This window comes from Ostrea edulis, chromosome 3 (genome assembly GCF_947568905.1).
Source record: "Ostrea edulis chromosome 3, xbOstEdul1.1, whole genome shotgun sequence".
NCBI lineage: Eukaryota > Metazoa > Mollusca > Bivalvia > Ostreida > Ostreidae > Ostrea > Ostrea edulis.
The window spans coordinates 57,936,527-57,951,830 of NC_079166.1; the positions used below are offsets into that span (position 1 = coordinate 57,936,527).

Sequence of the window (15,304 nt, forward strand, 5' to 3'; positions counted from 1 at the left end):
ATTACCGCTGACGTGTATTTCATATGCCTTTTTAGCCATTCCCTTGTCTTCATCAAAGTCTTCTTTTCCTAGCGTATTTTTAACACTAAATGTTCAAGATTAACTTTGATGTCAGATTGCTTTCCTACGAAAGCCGGATAGGCTCATTTTGAAAGAGTAAAAAAAAAAATTTAACTCGTTATAACAAGTTAATCATCTCGTTATAACGAGATAATTGTTTCGTTATAACGAGATAATTATTTCGTTATAACAAGTTAGTATCTCGTTATAGCGAGTTAGTATCTCGTTATAACTAGTTAAGTGTCTCGTTATAACAAGTTAGTATCTCGTTATAACGAGTTAATTATTTCGTTATAACGAGATAATTATCTCGTTATAACGAGTTAATTATCTCGTTATAACGAGATAGTACCTATGGAAATGTTATGGGCCTGTTCTTTCCAAAATTTAATTATAACGATTATGAATTAACAAAATCCGCAAAATTGAACATATCATTTTATGATAACTACATGTATTACATAACAATTTTATTCGTCGTGAAGATGACAAGAAAATGTTTATTTCTAGCTGCAAACAAATAAATAGGTGACGATATATTTTTTTTCTATTCAATAAAAATACTAATTTTCCATTGTCATGAATAAATTTAGATTTTATTGTTTTAATATACCACAATGGTTTGACAACATGTTCGAGCTAACTCGATATTTGAGCAACAAATCAGCCAGCCTAGATGTAGATTATTTCATTGAGAATATAGATATATTTATACTACTAATGCAAACACGTAGAAAGAGAGAGCTTCTCCCTTTTTAGCTCAAGTGAGGTTTTCTGATCACTTTTTGTCCGTCGTTCGTCTCTCCGTCTGTCTGTCAGTAAACTTTGTTTTTTACATTTTCAACTTCCTCTCCAGAACTGCTAGGCCAATTTGAACCAAACATGGCACAAAGCATCCTTGGGTAAAGAGATTTCAAGTTTGTTCTGATGAAGGGACAGGCCCCTTAAAGGGGGAGTAATCACGATAATAAAGATTGAATGAATCTAAAAATCTCTCAAGAACCAGTTGACCCGAAACTTTAAATCTAAATGAAAGCTTTCTGACATAGTGCAGATTCACGTTTTGCTAAAATTATGGCCCTCAGAAGTAAGGTGGGGGTCACAATAGGGAATCAAATTTTTACATGCGAATATATAGAGATAATATTTTAAAATATTCTTTCCAAGAACCACTGCGTCAGAAAAGTTGAAACTTGAAAGTTCCCTGATATAAAGTAGATTCTAATTTGTTCAAATCGTGGTCCCCGGGGTTAGGGTGGCGCCACAATACGGGATCAAAATTTACATTTAGATGTATAGGGAAACTTTTGAATAATTTTCTCAAGAACCACTGGGTCAAAAAAGTGGTAATTTACATGAAAGCTTCCTTACATAGAATAGATTCCAAATTGTTCAAACCATGGTCCCCGGGGTTTAGGATGGGAGTCACAATAGGGGGATCAAAGTTTTGTATGATGATATATTTAGGAAAAATCAATTCAACTCTCTTGAACTAGATATATTTAAGCTAGGTCTTTTATATTTTGTATATACATGTACATTCTTTATGGAAAGACCTTTCATGTGATGCCATGGTGTGTGATCTTATGACATTGACCCGGAAGTCTGACTTACTTTTAATAAAATTCTGACCTATACAATATATCCTGAACTATTCAAGATTGATCTTTCATATCTTATATACACATTTCTTATGGCAAGACCTTTCATTTCATATCATGTCATTTGATCTTGTGACATTGAACTCTTAGTTTTACCTACTTATTAGAAAACATAACCTATTAAGTAAATCCGGAACTATTCAGGTAGGGTTTTCATATTTTGTGTCTAGATTCTTTGGCAAGACCTTGTGGCACAATGGTGTTTGATCTTTTGACCTTGGAGTTTGACCTATGTTTGAAAAAAACTATTTAATATCTCCTGAACTATTTAAGATAGGGCTTTCATGTTTTGTATGTATACCTTGTTATACTTTGTTGTTTTACCTAATGACCTTGAACAACGGCAGGGCTAATATGGCCTCTAGGTGAGCGATGTGGCCCATTGGCCTCGTGTTTGACAGCGTACATTTCCCGTTAATTTTTACATTTAAAAACTATCTTTACAATCCAAAGTAAAATATATTGGGTTAAAATCTCCCTCTTTTCAAAGTAGTATCGACTGTTAAGGATGTAAGCTTGAACAAGTAAAGGTGGCGTGCGTTGACAGTCGCAACCCGCGGTAAGCCCATGTCTTAATCAGGCAATCGTCGTAACCCGTAGTCAAAGTAGTATATAAAGAACGTCCTCACAATTGACATGCACTGTAACTCGTCAGACAGCATTTTACTCTATGAATTGAACCCGTGAAGAGGAGGACGAACACTTGCTAACTCCCCCCCCCCACGACCGTTTACAATTTAAGATTGTGAAGGTTAAGGTTTGAGTAAAAGTCGTTCTTTACTTTGTGTGTGCGTGCGGGCTTTTCCTGCCCCCCATCCCCTCCAGGATTTTGAAGGTTGGGTTTATTTAGATTTTTAAATTTTTATGGATTTTTATTTATTTATTTATTTATCTCTTTGTGTATTTCTTTTGCTTGTAAAGAATTATAGACAATTGTGAAGTCAACTTCTCATAACACTGTTCTCCCCCTTACTTTGAAATACAGGGTTACGAGCCTGTAATGTCAATCCACCAATAAAGTAAACTATCACTGAAAAATATCAAAGTACGCGAAATACTAACTCGTTATAACGAGATAATTAAGTCGTTATAACGAGATAACTAACTCGTTATAACGAAATAACTATATGTAACTTGTTATAACGAGATAACTAACTCGTTATAATGAGATAACTAACTCGTTATAACGAGATACTAACTCGTTATAACGAGATAACCAACTCGTTATAACGAGATACTAACTCGTTATAACGAGTTATATTTTTTTTTCACTTTTCAAAAATGAGCCTATCCAGCTTTCGTACTTTCCCATCGCGTTAGGGAAGAAAATTGATGGCGTTTAAGAAACTCTTTTCTGCTCATCAGAAGATATTGAAAGATGGAAACATCTGTTTTCTATTTTCCGGAAAACGATGTATCCATATTATTCATAAGCATGTCATGACTACAAAATCAGCAGGTATGTAGTTTCTGGATTCCCATTGCCCTATACTATTCCTGATGCAATCACAAAATGAAACAAATACCGAACGTTACTCAAAACATGTCAACAACTTATAAATCAAATACTATGTAGAAGGCACTCACGAGAATACGGAGCTCAATTATGAAAAAAGGGGGGGGGATATGTTTTATTATTATTTATTTTTATCATAATTATGTGGTGTAAAACAAATATCGATTCTAAAACAGTTGGTAAATCTAAAATCACAAAACTTTTCTCAAATAAACACCAGAACGTATAACTTTTCAACACTTTACACGAACATTCCTCACGATAAATTAAAGACTATACTTATTGACATAATAGACAGTTGCCTCTTCAACAGTAAGGAAAAAAAGAAATATTCGTATCTAGTGATCAGTCATCCACAATTTTTCACTTTTTTAAACACCATTCTGATTCTACGCACAAATACTCTGAAATTGAAATAGAAATTCACTGGAGTGGACAATCTCCGTAGTCTTTGGTCTGTTGGAATTTCCATGGGCAGTAATTGTGCTCCTTTGTTAGCTGACCTGCTTTATATTCTTAGGAAGCCGAGTTTATTAAAAAAAAAAAAACTTGAACATGAGAAGAAAAAAACTCTTCCTGTGGCTTTCAACTCGACATTTGAATATATCGACGTTTTACCTATTAACAATACTCATTTTCATTTGTCGATTCGATATATCCTTGTGAAATTGAGATAAAAGGCACCACAGACTCCTCCACATCTGCTTCGCACTTAGATATTTTATTGAAGATGAATATTAACTACAAACTAACAATTCAACTCTATGACAAACGAAATGTTATCAACTTCTCAATCGTCACACTTGCCTTATTAATGCAGCAACATTTCATTATCCCCTTCATATTGTGTTTATATCTTTCAACTGAACCGATACGCAAGAGTGTGTTTTGCGTATGATCAGTTTTAAAATCGAGGAAGGCTATTGCCAGATAAGTTAAGGTTACAGGGGTTCGTCAGTCTCGTTTAAAAGCAGCATTTCGCATATTTTATGATCGTTATGATGATCTAGTTTTCAAATACAACCTACATGTATCATTGGGTCAAATGTTGTCTGACATTTTTCATACCGAATGTTATGCAGTTCTTGGTGCATCGATTTTGAGTACGAATTATCTGATCAAGGCATAGGACTCACGCTGTGAGCCCTCTATTTTGATGAAGTTAAGGAAAGGATGTTCTTCATTGTGGAATGCAATTACATTATCTATATATTACAAAATCACTAAAGAATAATCAGATCTTCACTTTTTTATGAAAAATAATTAGATGACATTAAAGAATCATTCAATGTTTGTTATGTAATATGCTCATTCACATGGAAAATATTTGATATCATCAATGATTCGGTCTATGAAGCATTTAAATATGTTAATAAGTTACCACAACAAACACATTTTGAGTATATCGACCAGCGTTTGTACAGAGCACAGATATATCAGTGACGATTCAACTTCTTTACACTGATCAAAATCACATTTTCGCCGTATAATGATTTGTTCAGTAATTCTGTAAAACAGCCCTATCCACCATAAGAGATTTACAGTAACAAAAATGATACTATCAAGGATAGGGAACAATTATCATCAGATCGAACGTCAAACATGAACAATGCTCAAAATAGGTAATCATTCAACATATTATATCATATAAAGAATAACTTTTATAATGGTTTTACATGCCTCTACTTCCAAAAGCAAAAAGGTAAACAGTTTAAATTCAAAAATTACAATTAACTAAAATTAATATATATCTTCCTATAGCGTCTCTTTTAAAGAGCATACAACTTGCAAACAATGGATATATACATGTACAACCACCACATCATGACATACGACTGTTTTGTCTGTTCTAACAAAATTTTCTCGATTTTAAAGTGATGACTTTCTCACTTTCTTGTTTACACCCATGATGACAGTTTTTAGATATATAGCAACCATAATCTTTTACAAATTATGCATACCATCATAACCTCCTCTGCATGGTACTTTAGCTATATAAAAGGAAGAACGTGACACGTTGCAATAAATATTTTTATTATGCACAGACATTGTTAAATGATTGCAGGTCCTCCATTCCGTATCAGAGACCTGCAATTGATAATTATGTTTTAGATCATTTGATACAATTCTTCATTGTGTGCTTTACGTTCATTTTCATAAGGTTCCTATCTTTACACTGTAAGACTTGATCTGGTAATACTAGTGAATGATAGGGGCAAAATAAGAAACAATAGTGTAATGTCTCAATTTAAATGAAATATTAGCGTTAATCTTTCAATTCAAAGGTTTCTACCTGAAACTTCACAGATGAATTTGAGTTTCGTAGAGCAGGAATTGTTGTCCCAGCGGCCGTTATCTCCCCAGTTCAGCGTTCCGCAATGTTGACTTACTTTATAATTGTTTGGATTGCCTCTAGACCAGCTGGTGTATGACACTTTTTCTCCAGTAGTAATTGAACTCCACTGACCTTGCTCATGCTGGTCAATATATCCAATCTATATGGATACTATCACATGAATGATAAGTGTTTTATGTATTATAAAGGTAGCGTTGCATTTTTATGAACAATTGTAGAGAAATTATTGTCATCAACGTTTTTCTATTTGTACGTTTAAGGAACTAGTATCGAAACAAATATGTAGAATTGAAATTGTAAGTAAACAAATACGATCTCCTGTTACCAAAGGATTAAACAAAATATTCTTCATACTAAAGTCGTAAATATAGTCAAGGCTGGTAAAATTCCAATTCCTAGAAATGCAATGTAGGTAAAACAATGACACATCATTTAACGGTGATGTCATTCAAAAGTTGAAGTAAGACTGTAGCATAAAAATTTTTATTTTAGATTTTCCAAAGTTACATTATCGTTATGAACACAATACCGGTCTGTGATCCCATCCAATTCAGTTTCTGAGTAGAATGATGATACCAATGCTTATGGTATCTTAACCATTCCGCCCCTAAAAAGGAAGTTCACACATTCAAAGTTTTGCCGTCAATGTTACGCCATTGCGCTTCAATAAGGAATGCTGGTATGGAGTTTAGGGACCAGTTTCTGTCCAAGTCCTTTCCAAAAGGAAGCCAATTATGATTCTGATTTTATTTTATTGCTATTATCTGGCAATGTCACTCATGTACGAAATGTTGCATCAATGTGATTCAACTCCGTGTTATCAGGATTAATGAAACTACAATCAATTACAGATATATGTGCATGTGTTTTTACGAACAGATCAGTGCACTTTTTAAAAGTGTTGTGAGATTTGGAAAATTTTCACTTTTCAATGTTTAGCCCTGAATTATATTTAATTAATGAATTACTTTATTATTATCATATCCTATTTTTTATACAGGATAAAGTTTGTCTTTTACCGTCTACTGTAGTTCCTCAGTAGACCTTGCTAGTCGAAAGAGGCGACTAAATAAGGCGGATTTTCGGATCAGACCGCATAAGCCGAGGCCTCGTGTCACAACAGGTGTGGCACTTACAAAGATGTCATCTACCGTCAATTCAGTTAATGACTTGGTTTTGCAATGGAGTCTGTTGATTTTGAGACAGGACAGACTATACCAGCCGGGTCAGGTATAAACAATACATTTCATTACAAATTATATTTCCAATTATTACAAGCGAACTTCTTTACTTTTGTGCGAATTCGGACGTTATTATTATCTGACTTTCATCTTCGGTGAAATGTATGTGATTACTGTCAGTTGGTATTTAAGCTATATTTCATTTGTACGTATAATGGTGTTGGAAGTGGAGTGCGAATGCAAAGAATATTTCTGTATTTAGATATATTCAACATTATTGATTATTTTATGATTTTAACAAGATCATTCACTATCTAAGAGCATTTTACCATTACCACCCCTCTCCTCTCAATATAATGTTTATAATCATTAATTTCCGGTATTGAATATGGTTGCTTCGAACCCTTTCGCATGGATTTAGAATGTAGAATAATACGCTACATGTAAGAATAAAAAACAAAAGAAAGACAAGAAAAGAACATGCACATTCCTTTTAGCTCACCGGGACGACTATCCGGAGAGCTACATGTATTGTAATGCCCCAGTGTAGGCGTCGGCGCCACTTTAAGGAAACATTTTAACCTGGGTTATATCTTCTAAACCAAGGGGGTAGGGTTTTGATCTATCCCTTATTGATTCCCCATGAAGAGACCTTTGATGTGGTACCAAGACTTTCGACCTTGTGACCTTGACCTATTTTTTTTTTAAATTTCAACCTGGGCTATATCTTTTGAACCAATAGGGATAAGGTTTTGATATTTTACATATATAGATGCCTCATGAAGAGACCTTTGTTTTGGTTTGACCTAACGACCTTTGCCTTGAACTTTGACATACTGTTCAAAAACTTTATTTTGGTTTTATCTTTTGAACCAAGAGTGATAGATCTTTGATGTTTCGAACATAGATGCCATTTCTTTTGTTACCAGAACTGTCAACGTCGACCTTGGACTTTGACCTATTTTTTCAAAAACTTTTAACCTTTTGAAGAAACGGTTAGGTACAGTCATCTGACAACTCTTGTTTATATGTACATATTAAGCATGTTATTTAATTGTTTAAGGGTTGCTGCTCAATTTTTTTCTGGGTACTTCATTTGTTAAAGTTTGATGACATCTAAAACTCCCTAACCACAAAGTACTTTTTATCTAATATATTGTACCTGACAACTTCATATGACGTGTTAACTGTCCCGAGGAAAAGATAAAGATTTGGGGTATTATACTGTGGATATTTATTAAGTTCTGTCTTCGCACAAGTTTTACCTTTGAACTTAAAGCACGTCAGTCTTTAAATTGGTCTAAATGTTACTATGGCAACAATTTTATTTGTTTTAGAATATCAATATTGTGACTCTCATACAACTTTTCAAAAGTTACATTGCTGTCTGGCTTAGTATTTGCGATTGAGTTTGATTATTTCAGAATGTTTTCAATAAGCAGTCAGATTTTTAAAAAATAGATGTATCCTTATTGTATCCATGGGAAAAGCAAATCTATGAAGAAATATGATCCAATTGCTTGTGGTATATTTAAGTATCTGTAGAACCACAATGCAAACTAGTCATTTGTACTAATCGTGCTATCCTGTCTAAAAAAAAGAATTTATTATATATAGCATAATATAAATTGGCATGAAATTTATTTTTAAAAATGGCATTTTAAAAGTACACAAATATCAATGTTGTTAAATTACAACTATTCATACGATGCATATTATTTTTTTAAAAACGTTATTTTTTTCAAATTTTGCAATTTGTCACCATGGCTACCAGGACCCATAGCAACAAAAAATGATTGATACATACTTCTGGTCATCTGATGTGAAATCATAAAATTATATAAGACTTAATAAGATAACAAGGACCATGCATGGCAAACAGCCAGAATAAAAGCTCTACAAGCAGGAAAATATGCCCAACTTGAAGTATTAATATATTTACTATAATCTAGAGTCCAAAGACAGATTTTTGGTATATCGTAAATATACTTCTTCTCTATAAGGTGAAAGTAATTTTGAATCAAAGGACTGAAGGGCCACAATGGCGTCGTGCTAAGAAAGCAAAGATTATAATGAAACTATGTACTGTCCAGTTCATCAATGCTTCATCCCTTATTGTATGTACACAGAGTAGATATAGCTTTATATAAATCTCAATGGAGAGTCTTCTACCTGTGAATATTTTGATGCCATTGACTACAGTCACACATTGTTATTGCAAATTCAACAGGACTGAAATTAAATTTGAGATATCCAAGGATTTGCGATAACAAGGATAACACACACACAAAAAAGAAGTGGTTTGGACTGGCAACTCTATTTACATATTCCCGATAACGAAGATTAGCTGTACATGTATTAAAAACACACATACAGCTTTGAATTCAAGCAATACCAAGAATATTTATCCTTCATACAGGAATAATGTTTCTAATACATCTGTACAGTAGCTCTTTTCACAAAAAAATTCAATTACAGATATATTTTTTTTACAATTCCATTCATTTCTTCAGAATATTTTTCAAAGGATTATTTACAATATCTAATGTTATTAAATAATGAAGATTTTTGTGATCAACCATTGCTCTCAATTATTCACACATCTTTGCTAGCCAAGGGAGTACTCTACAATCCTTGGCACAGATGTAATTCACAAAGAACTGAAAATTTGTGCATTAAGATATTTAGTGAAAAAGTCAACTGTTGTGAGAACTCTCCTTTTAATAGTTGTAAAGGGCAGCATTGCATGTACTTGTTGATAACATGATAAAAACAAGAAATAAGTTTTAAACCAAAATTTTAATAAGAAATATTTGCAACAATGTAAACAACTATGGACCATTTGTAGTATATATCACTGCTAGCATCTCAAGAGATGAAAATCTAGTCAGATTAAAAAAAATTGTTAATTCAGTAACTTTTACCTCCACAAAAACCTTTACTTGAAAGCCTTATAATAATGAATGCTTCCGCGCTTAGTTTGTTTACAATAACATTAACACGTGCCAGTGTTTATATACCGAGTTGACCAATGATTTGCAAACCTACAGATGCGTTAATACCCTACTGAGAATGCTACAGTCAAATAAACATTACCTACCCTAAAATATAATGACCATAAATAATCCGTGATACACTATTTCTCAGTTTAAATTTCGCCAACAGCACGCAATGTTTACAAACAAAACCCACGCTATCTTTCGTCTAGACACGCTATCGTTTCAGACATCACGTGACTTTGCAAATGTAGTTCGCATTGAAATTGGAATTTTTATTTGATTTGTTTTTATTTTTTGTGAAAGTTTTTATGTTAAAGTAAATCAATGTGATAATTTTCATTTGTTTCTCATTAACAACTTTAAAATGTCGTAAATCATTAAACAGTACAGATATTCATACGCCATTACAAAAAGCGCGGGATTTTTCCGCGGAAGCATCGATAGTCTGACACCTTCGGTCGCGTAAACTTTTCAGCTGATTCAGTCGTACACGCTGACTAGATGCCGTTCGAGCAAAACTCGACGCCATAATAAATCAAAGCGTTACTTTTTGACAACTAGTTGATTCAAAAGTTATCATTTTCTGCAATTTATCAAAATCTGGAATTGTGCCAAATTTGTGATCTTTGTGCACTTAAACGGAAGTAAAATTTTAGATTCCCACTAAACAATATGAATATGCATATCCAGTTGTTTTATAAACTGTGTCAATTTTTAAAAATCCATTTTCAATAACCTGTTAGAATTTTTAAATAGAAAGGGTAAAATATACATAATTTTACCCTTTTGTCAGAACAAAGGTGCTATTTTTAGTAACATGACTGCAAATCCCTATCCAATGACTACACCCCCGAAAAAAATATGCCAAAGTATTTGATATTGATTTACTTTATTACACTCAAAATATGTTGTTGATCCGACAACCTTGCTTCCATCACATTTTGCATGGTTTTCTCGTAGACAAGCTCTTAATATATTTTATTATCTCAATGAATTAAACCAACAAACGAGTTTACTCCATGGGGATATATTCGATTGGGAATTTCTCAAACGTCTGGGAATCAACCTGTGAGACAGACCGTTCATTATTCATGTCAAGGCACGCACTTCTCATCATTTGCTAGCCGTGGCATGTAAATGAGGGATAGAATTTGGAAGTAAACTGGAAAAACAAACAGTTGAAAAAGTATAGGAAGTTGTAAATTGTTTCACCACTAGTGAGTGTGTTAAAAAATCTCCACACTTATAATGGGAAAAAAAGCAAGAACTAAGATAAAATACTAAAAACGTTATTGATGGTTAATTTTCGTCGTCATCATCAATACAAACACCATTGTCAACACAGACCTTAAATGCCAATAAGTATGATTTGATTTCTACCTCTAAGATTAGGGATATACATTTTTATCCATAAAGTATTAGTTTGGCATAAAAAAAAAAAATAGTACATACTATTTTAATCCTTCTAATAAAGCTTTTCCCCGGGTTCTAAATTTCATTGATCTTTCGGGTTATTCGACAAAACGCATATACTGATATATAGTGCTTTGTATATTTTTTTGTATTTGACCTTGTATCCATGTTGTGGATCCAACACTCTGGGGTATCCGGTGTTGAATTATACAATGCACTAAAATGACCAATGACACGAACAACGAGATTGTCAAATTTTCGGGACGACCCGTCCCTTCTTCAGGACAAACAAAAAGAATTACATAATGTGACCAATATCAACAGAGCATAATAACAAGAGGCCCATGGGCCACATCGCTCACCTGAGTCACCTTGGCCCATATCTGAAGACTTTCCATATATATTTGCATGTAAAACCTTAGTCCCTATTATGGCCCAAACTACCCTTTGCAAACTTGAATCTACACTATGTCAGAAAGCTTTCATGTAAATGTCAACTTCTTTGGCCCAATGGTTCTTGAGAAGAAGATTTGTAAAGCTTTTTCCTATATTTGTATGTAAAACTTTGACCCCCCCCCCCCCCACTTGTGGCCCCATCCTACCCCCCGGGGGCCATGATTTGAACAAACTTGAATCTGCACTATGTCAGAAAGTTTTCATGTAAAAATCAGCTTTTCTGGCTCAGTGGTTCTTGAGAAGAAGATTTTTAAAGTTTTTCCCTATATATTTGTATGTAAAACTTTGATCCCCCCTTGTGGCCCCATCCTACCCCCCGGGGGCCATGATTTGAACAAACTTGAATCTGCATTATGTCAGGAAGCTTTCATGTAAATCTCAGCTTTTCTGGCTCAGTGGTTCTTGAGAAGAAGATTTTTAAAGTTTTTCCCTATATATTTGTATGCAAAACTTTGATCCCCCCCCCCTTGTGGCCCCATCCTACCACCGCGGGCCATGATTTGAACAAACTTGAATCTGCAATATGTCAGGAAGCTTTCAGGTAAATTTCAGCTCTTCTGGCCCAGTGGTTCTTGAGAAGATTTTTAAATGACCCCACCCTATTTTTTGCATTTTTGTCATTATCTCCCCTTTGAAAGGGACATGGCCCTTCATTTGAACAAACTTGAAAGCCCTTCACCCAAGGATGCTTTTGGCCATGTTTGGTTGAAATTGGCCCAGTGGTTCTGGAGAAGAAGTCGAAAATGTGAAAGTTTAACAGACAGACGGACAGACAGACAGACGATGGACAAAAAGCGATCAGAAAAGCTCACTTGAGCTTTCAGCTCAGGTGAGCTAAAAACTACATATAAATACATCTAGCACTACAACTACACTAATCTACAAACGTATTTACAACGCAGACTACATGTTTTTGGTCTTTAGGCTTGCCAATCAATGTTAAAAGTGGAGCGAATTAGGACATGCCTTATTCGTCCAAAGAGCTGATCCAAAATATTTTGTATTGCTTGTGGGAGTAATGAGATTTATCACTGTTAGTTATCTTCCCCTTTCATAATCAGAATTCCATTATTCACAATCTATCTCAATGTTACATGTACATACATATATTTGGCGAACAATACCATGGATTTATATAAAATTCCGAAATTTGTAAGTATTCATTGCGATGTGGTTCATCTTCAGGTGATAGAATCCCTTGCTTTGAAATTATTATGTGTGGATCCTTTCACATTTAATCTTGGAACCTATAAGAGGTGAATATTGGAAAACAAGAGGCCCATGGGTCACATCACTCACCTGAGTCACCTTGGCCTGTACATGTATATAAAGATTTTCCCTATATATTCGCATGTAAAACTTTGATCCCAATTGTGGCCCCAACCTACCACCCGGGGCCATGATTCTTCATCATAAGATTTTTAATGATTTTCCCTATATTTTTGTATGTAAAACTTTGATCCCCTATTGTGGCCCAAACCTACCCCCCGGAGGTCATGGTTTTAACAATCTTGAATCCACACTATGTCAGAAAGTTTTCAGCTAAATGTCAGCTCTTCTGGCCCAGTGGTTTTTGAGAAGAATATTTTTTAATGACCCCACCCTATTTTTGTTATTATCTCCCCTTTAAAGAGGGCATATACAGCCCTTCATTTGAACAAACTTGAAAGCCCTTTACCCAAGGATATTTTGCCAAGTTTGAAATTGGCCCTGTGGTTCTGGAGAAGAAGTAAAAAATATGGAAAGTTTACAGACGACGGACAACAGGCGATCACAAAAGCTCACTTGAGCTTTCAGCTCAGGTGAGCTAATGAGTAAAAACAAAACATTTCGACACCATCGACATCCACACCATGACCTCTTTAAGGACTGCCACGCCCTTTCTCCATGGAAAAACTATCGTTAGACTTTATTTCCGAAAAGTGTATTGAAGAAAATGGTCGGTTTTGTATGAAGCTTTATTACTGTTACAATGAGGTACCATCGTGGAAAGAGACGCCAGAAAGGACAAGGTTTATTTACCATTATCTCCTGACATGACTCAGAAGCAGGAAAATCATAAAGAGAAACCAGTCAAGATGGCTTAGGCACATATAGGTGTCATAGATTTCGTTCTAGAAATGTTTGGGTGAATGGGGAGTCATCATGCCTCAAATATTACAAATTGCAGAATGCCAAATATTTTTTAAGAATACAAAATGCTACATATACAATAGCAAATACATTTATAAAATAACTTGTATACATATGTATCTACACAAGATAGTACTTATGTAACCATGTACATGTTATGGTTCCTGCATGGTACATGTATTTGTTATAAAATTTAGAAATTTCTTTTCAAAATTAAGGAGTATCTCCCTCATGCATAGCTCTTATCCTTGGACGAATTTGGCTCCACTTTTTTGGCACGCTGTTTTTGGCTATATTTAGCTCTAAAACCTCATAGTTATTTCTGATTTCAAACATTTCGGTTGAGCATCACTGAAGAGACATTATTTGTTGAAATGCGCATCTGGTGCATCAAAATTGGTACCGTATAAGTTTTACATTATAAAAAGGCATACTATTTTGCAGAGCTGTACTTTTGAAGCAGACATATTTTCAAAGGAGTGTTCTAAATTTCTGAATATATTGATTCGCACCACCATCCCAAAAGATTTTCTGTATCTGACGCTACTGCAGGTGATTTTGCTCAGAAAATCAAATTAACTAGGATTAGTTAAATATAACTTTCCTGCGTGGTTAATGCACTCAAGCATTACGTGTACAATATTCTGATGCTGAGATTAGAAGATTGTTTCCAGTTATTAGTACATGGTTCACATCTTAAACAAGGGTTTGTTTTTCTCAATGCTAATCGATTTTCTGTTGAAGAAAACTGGAAGAGACATAATTAAAACAAAACTAGTTTATTTTCATCTGACTGAAACATCTTGTATATTGTAAAACCTTTTCAAACAAATCAGCCATGGTCATATTAGTCCTCACGACAATGCCGCCCCATCTAAGGTTTGTTCAATTTGGTCCTGTGTGATCAGAAGTTGAAAACATAGCAGTGGCTCCTGTGCCCAAGAAAACACAAATCACATGAGATAAATAACTAGTTCACTGAACCTTGCTTATCTTTTCTTGCATTGACCTAATAAGCAACAATCCTTTGAAAACATCCATGCGATCTGCTTGTTTTAAGATGTTGAAAGGCTTGCTGTAGAAGAACCTTGGTTGTTCCCAGGCCTCCAGCTTCAAAGGTCCACGATGGTTGGCAGGTGTGTCTCTTATTTTCTTTCTGCAAGTTTCTTCAACTTCTAGAAAGGTAAATCGTACCTGTAAAAAATAAAGTGCACACCTAGTGAACATGATAGGCCTGTCTGGAACTACATGTACAACTACATGAGGCATATTTATATTGAAGTCAAAAGCTGTAATGTCAATTTCCATTCAGAAATGAGTCCACAGTGACCAGGACCACCTACATGTACTTTTAGGTCACAACACACTTCCACCCTAAAATGCATCATTTGACCAAGTCAAAGCTTCCGTGTAAAAGATATGATCCAGACACAATTTGAATATGTATAGCCAAAATTTCCAAAAGGTGGCTATAGTCACCTACATTTCGGTTATGACACATCATTTCCCCAAGATTCACCAGCTGATCT

The 15,304-nt window shown here is 34.4% G+C and overlaps 1 protein-coding gene across 1 annotated transcript in view; it reads right to left on the reverse strand.

The window, feature by feature from the left end:
* Positions 1-14,538: 14,538 nt before the first annotated feature.
* Positions 14,539-15,304, reverse strand: part of LOC125674426 (uncharacterized) — a 10,664-nt gene continuing 9,898 nt past the window's right edge. The window contains exon 6 of the mRNA XM_048911581.2: positions 14,539-14,969. Coding sequence (XP_048767538.2) covers positions 14,751-14,969 — 219 coding nt within the window. The 3' untranslated portion in view covers positions 14,539-14,750. The remainder of the gene's footprint in view (positions 14,970-15,304) is intronic.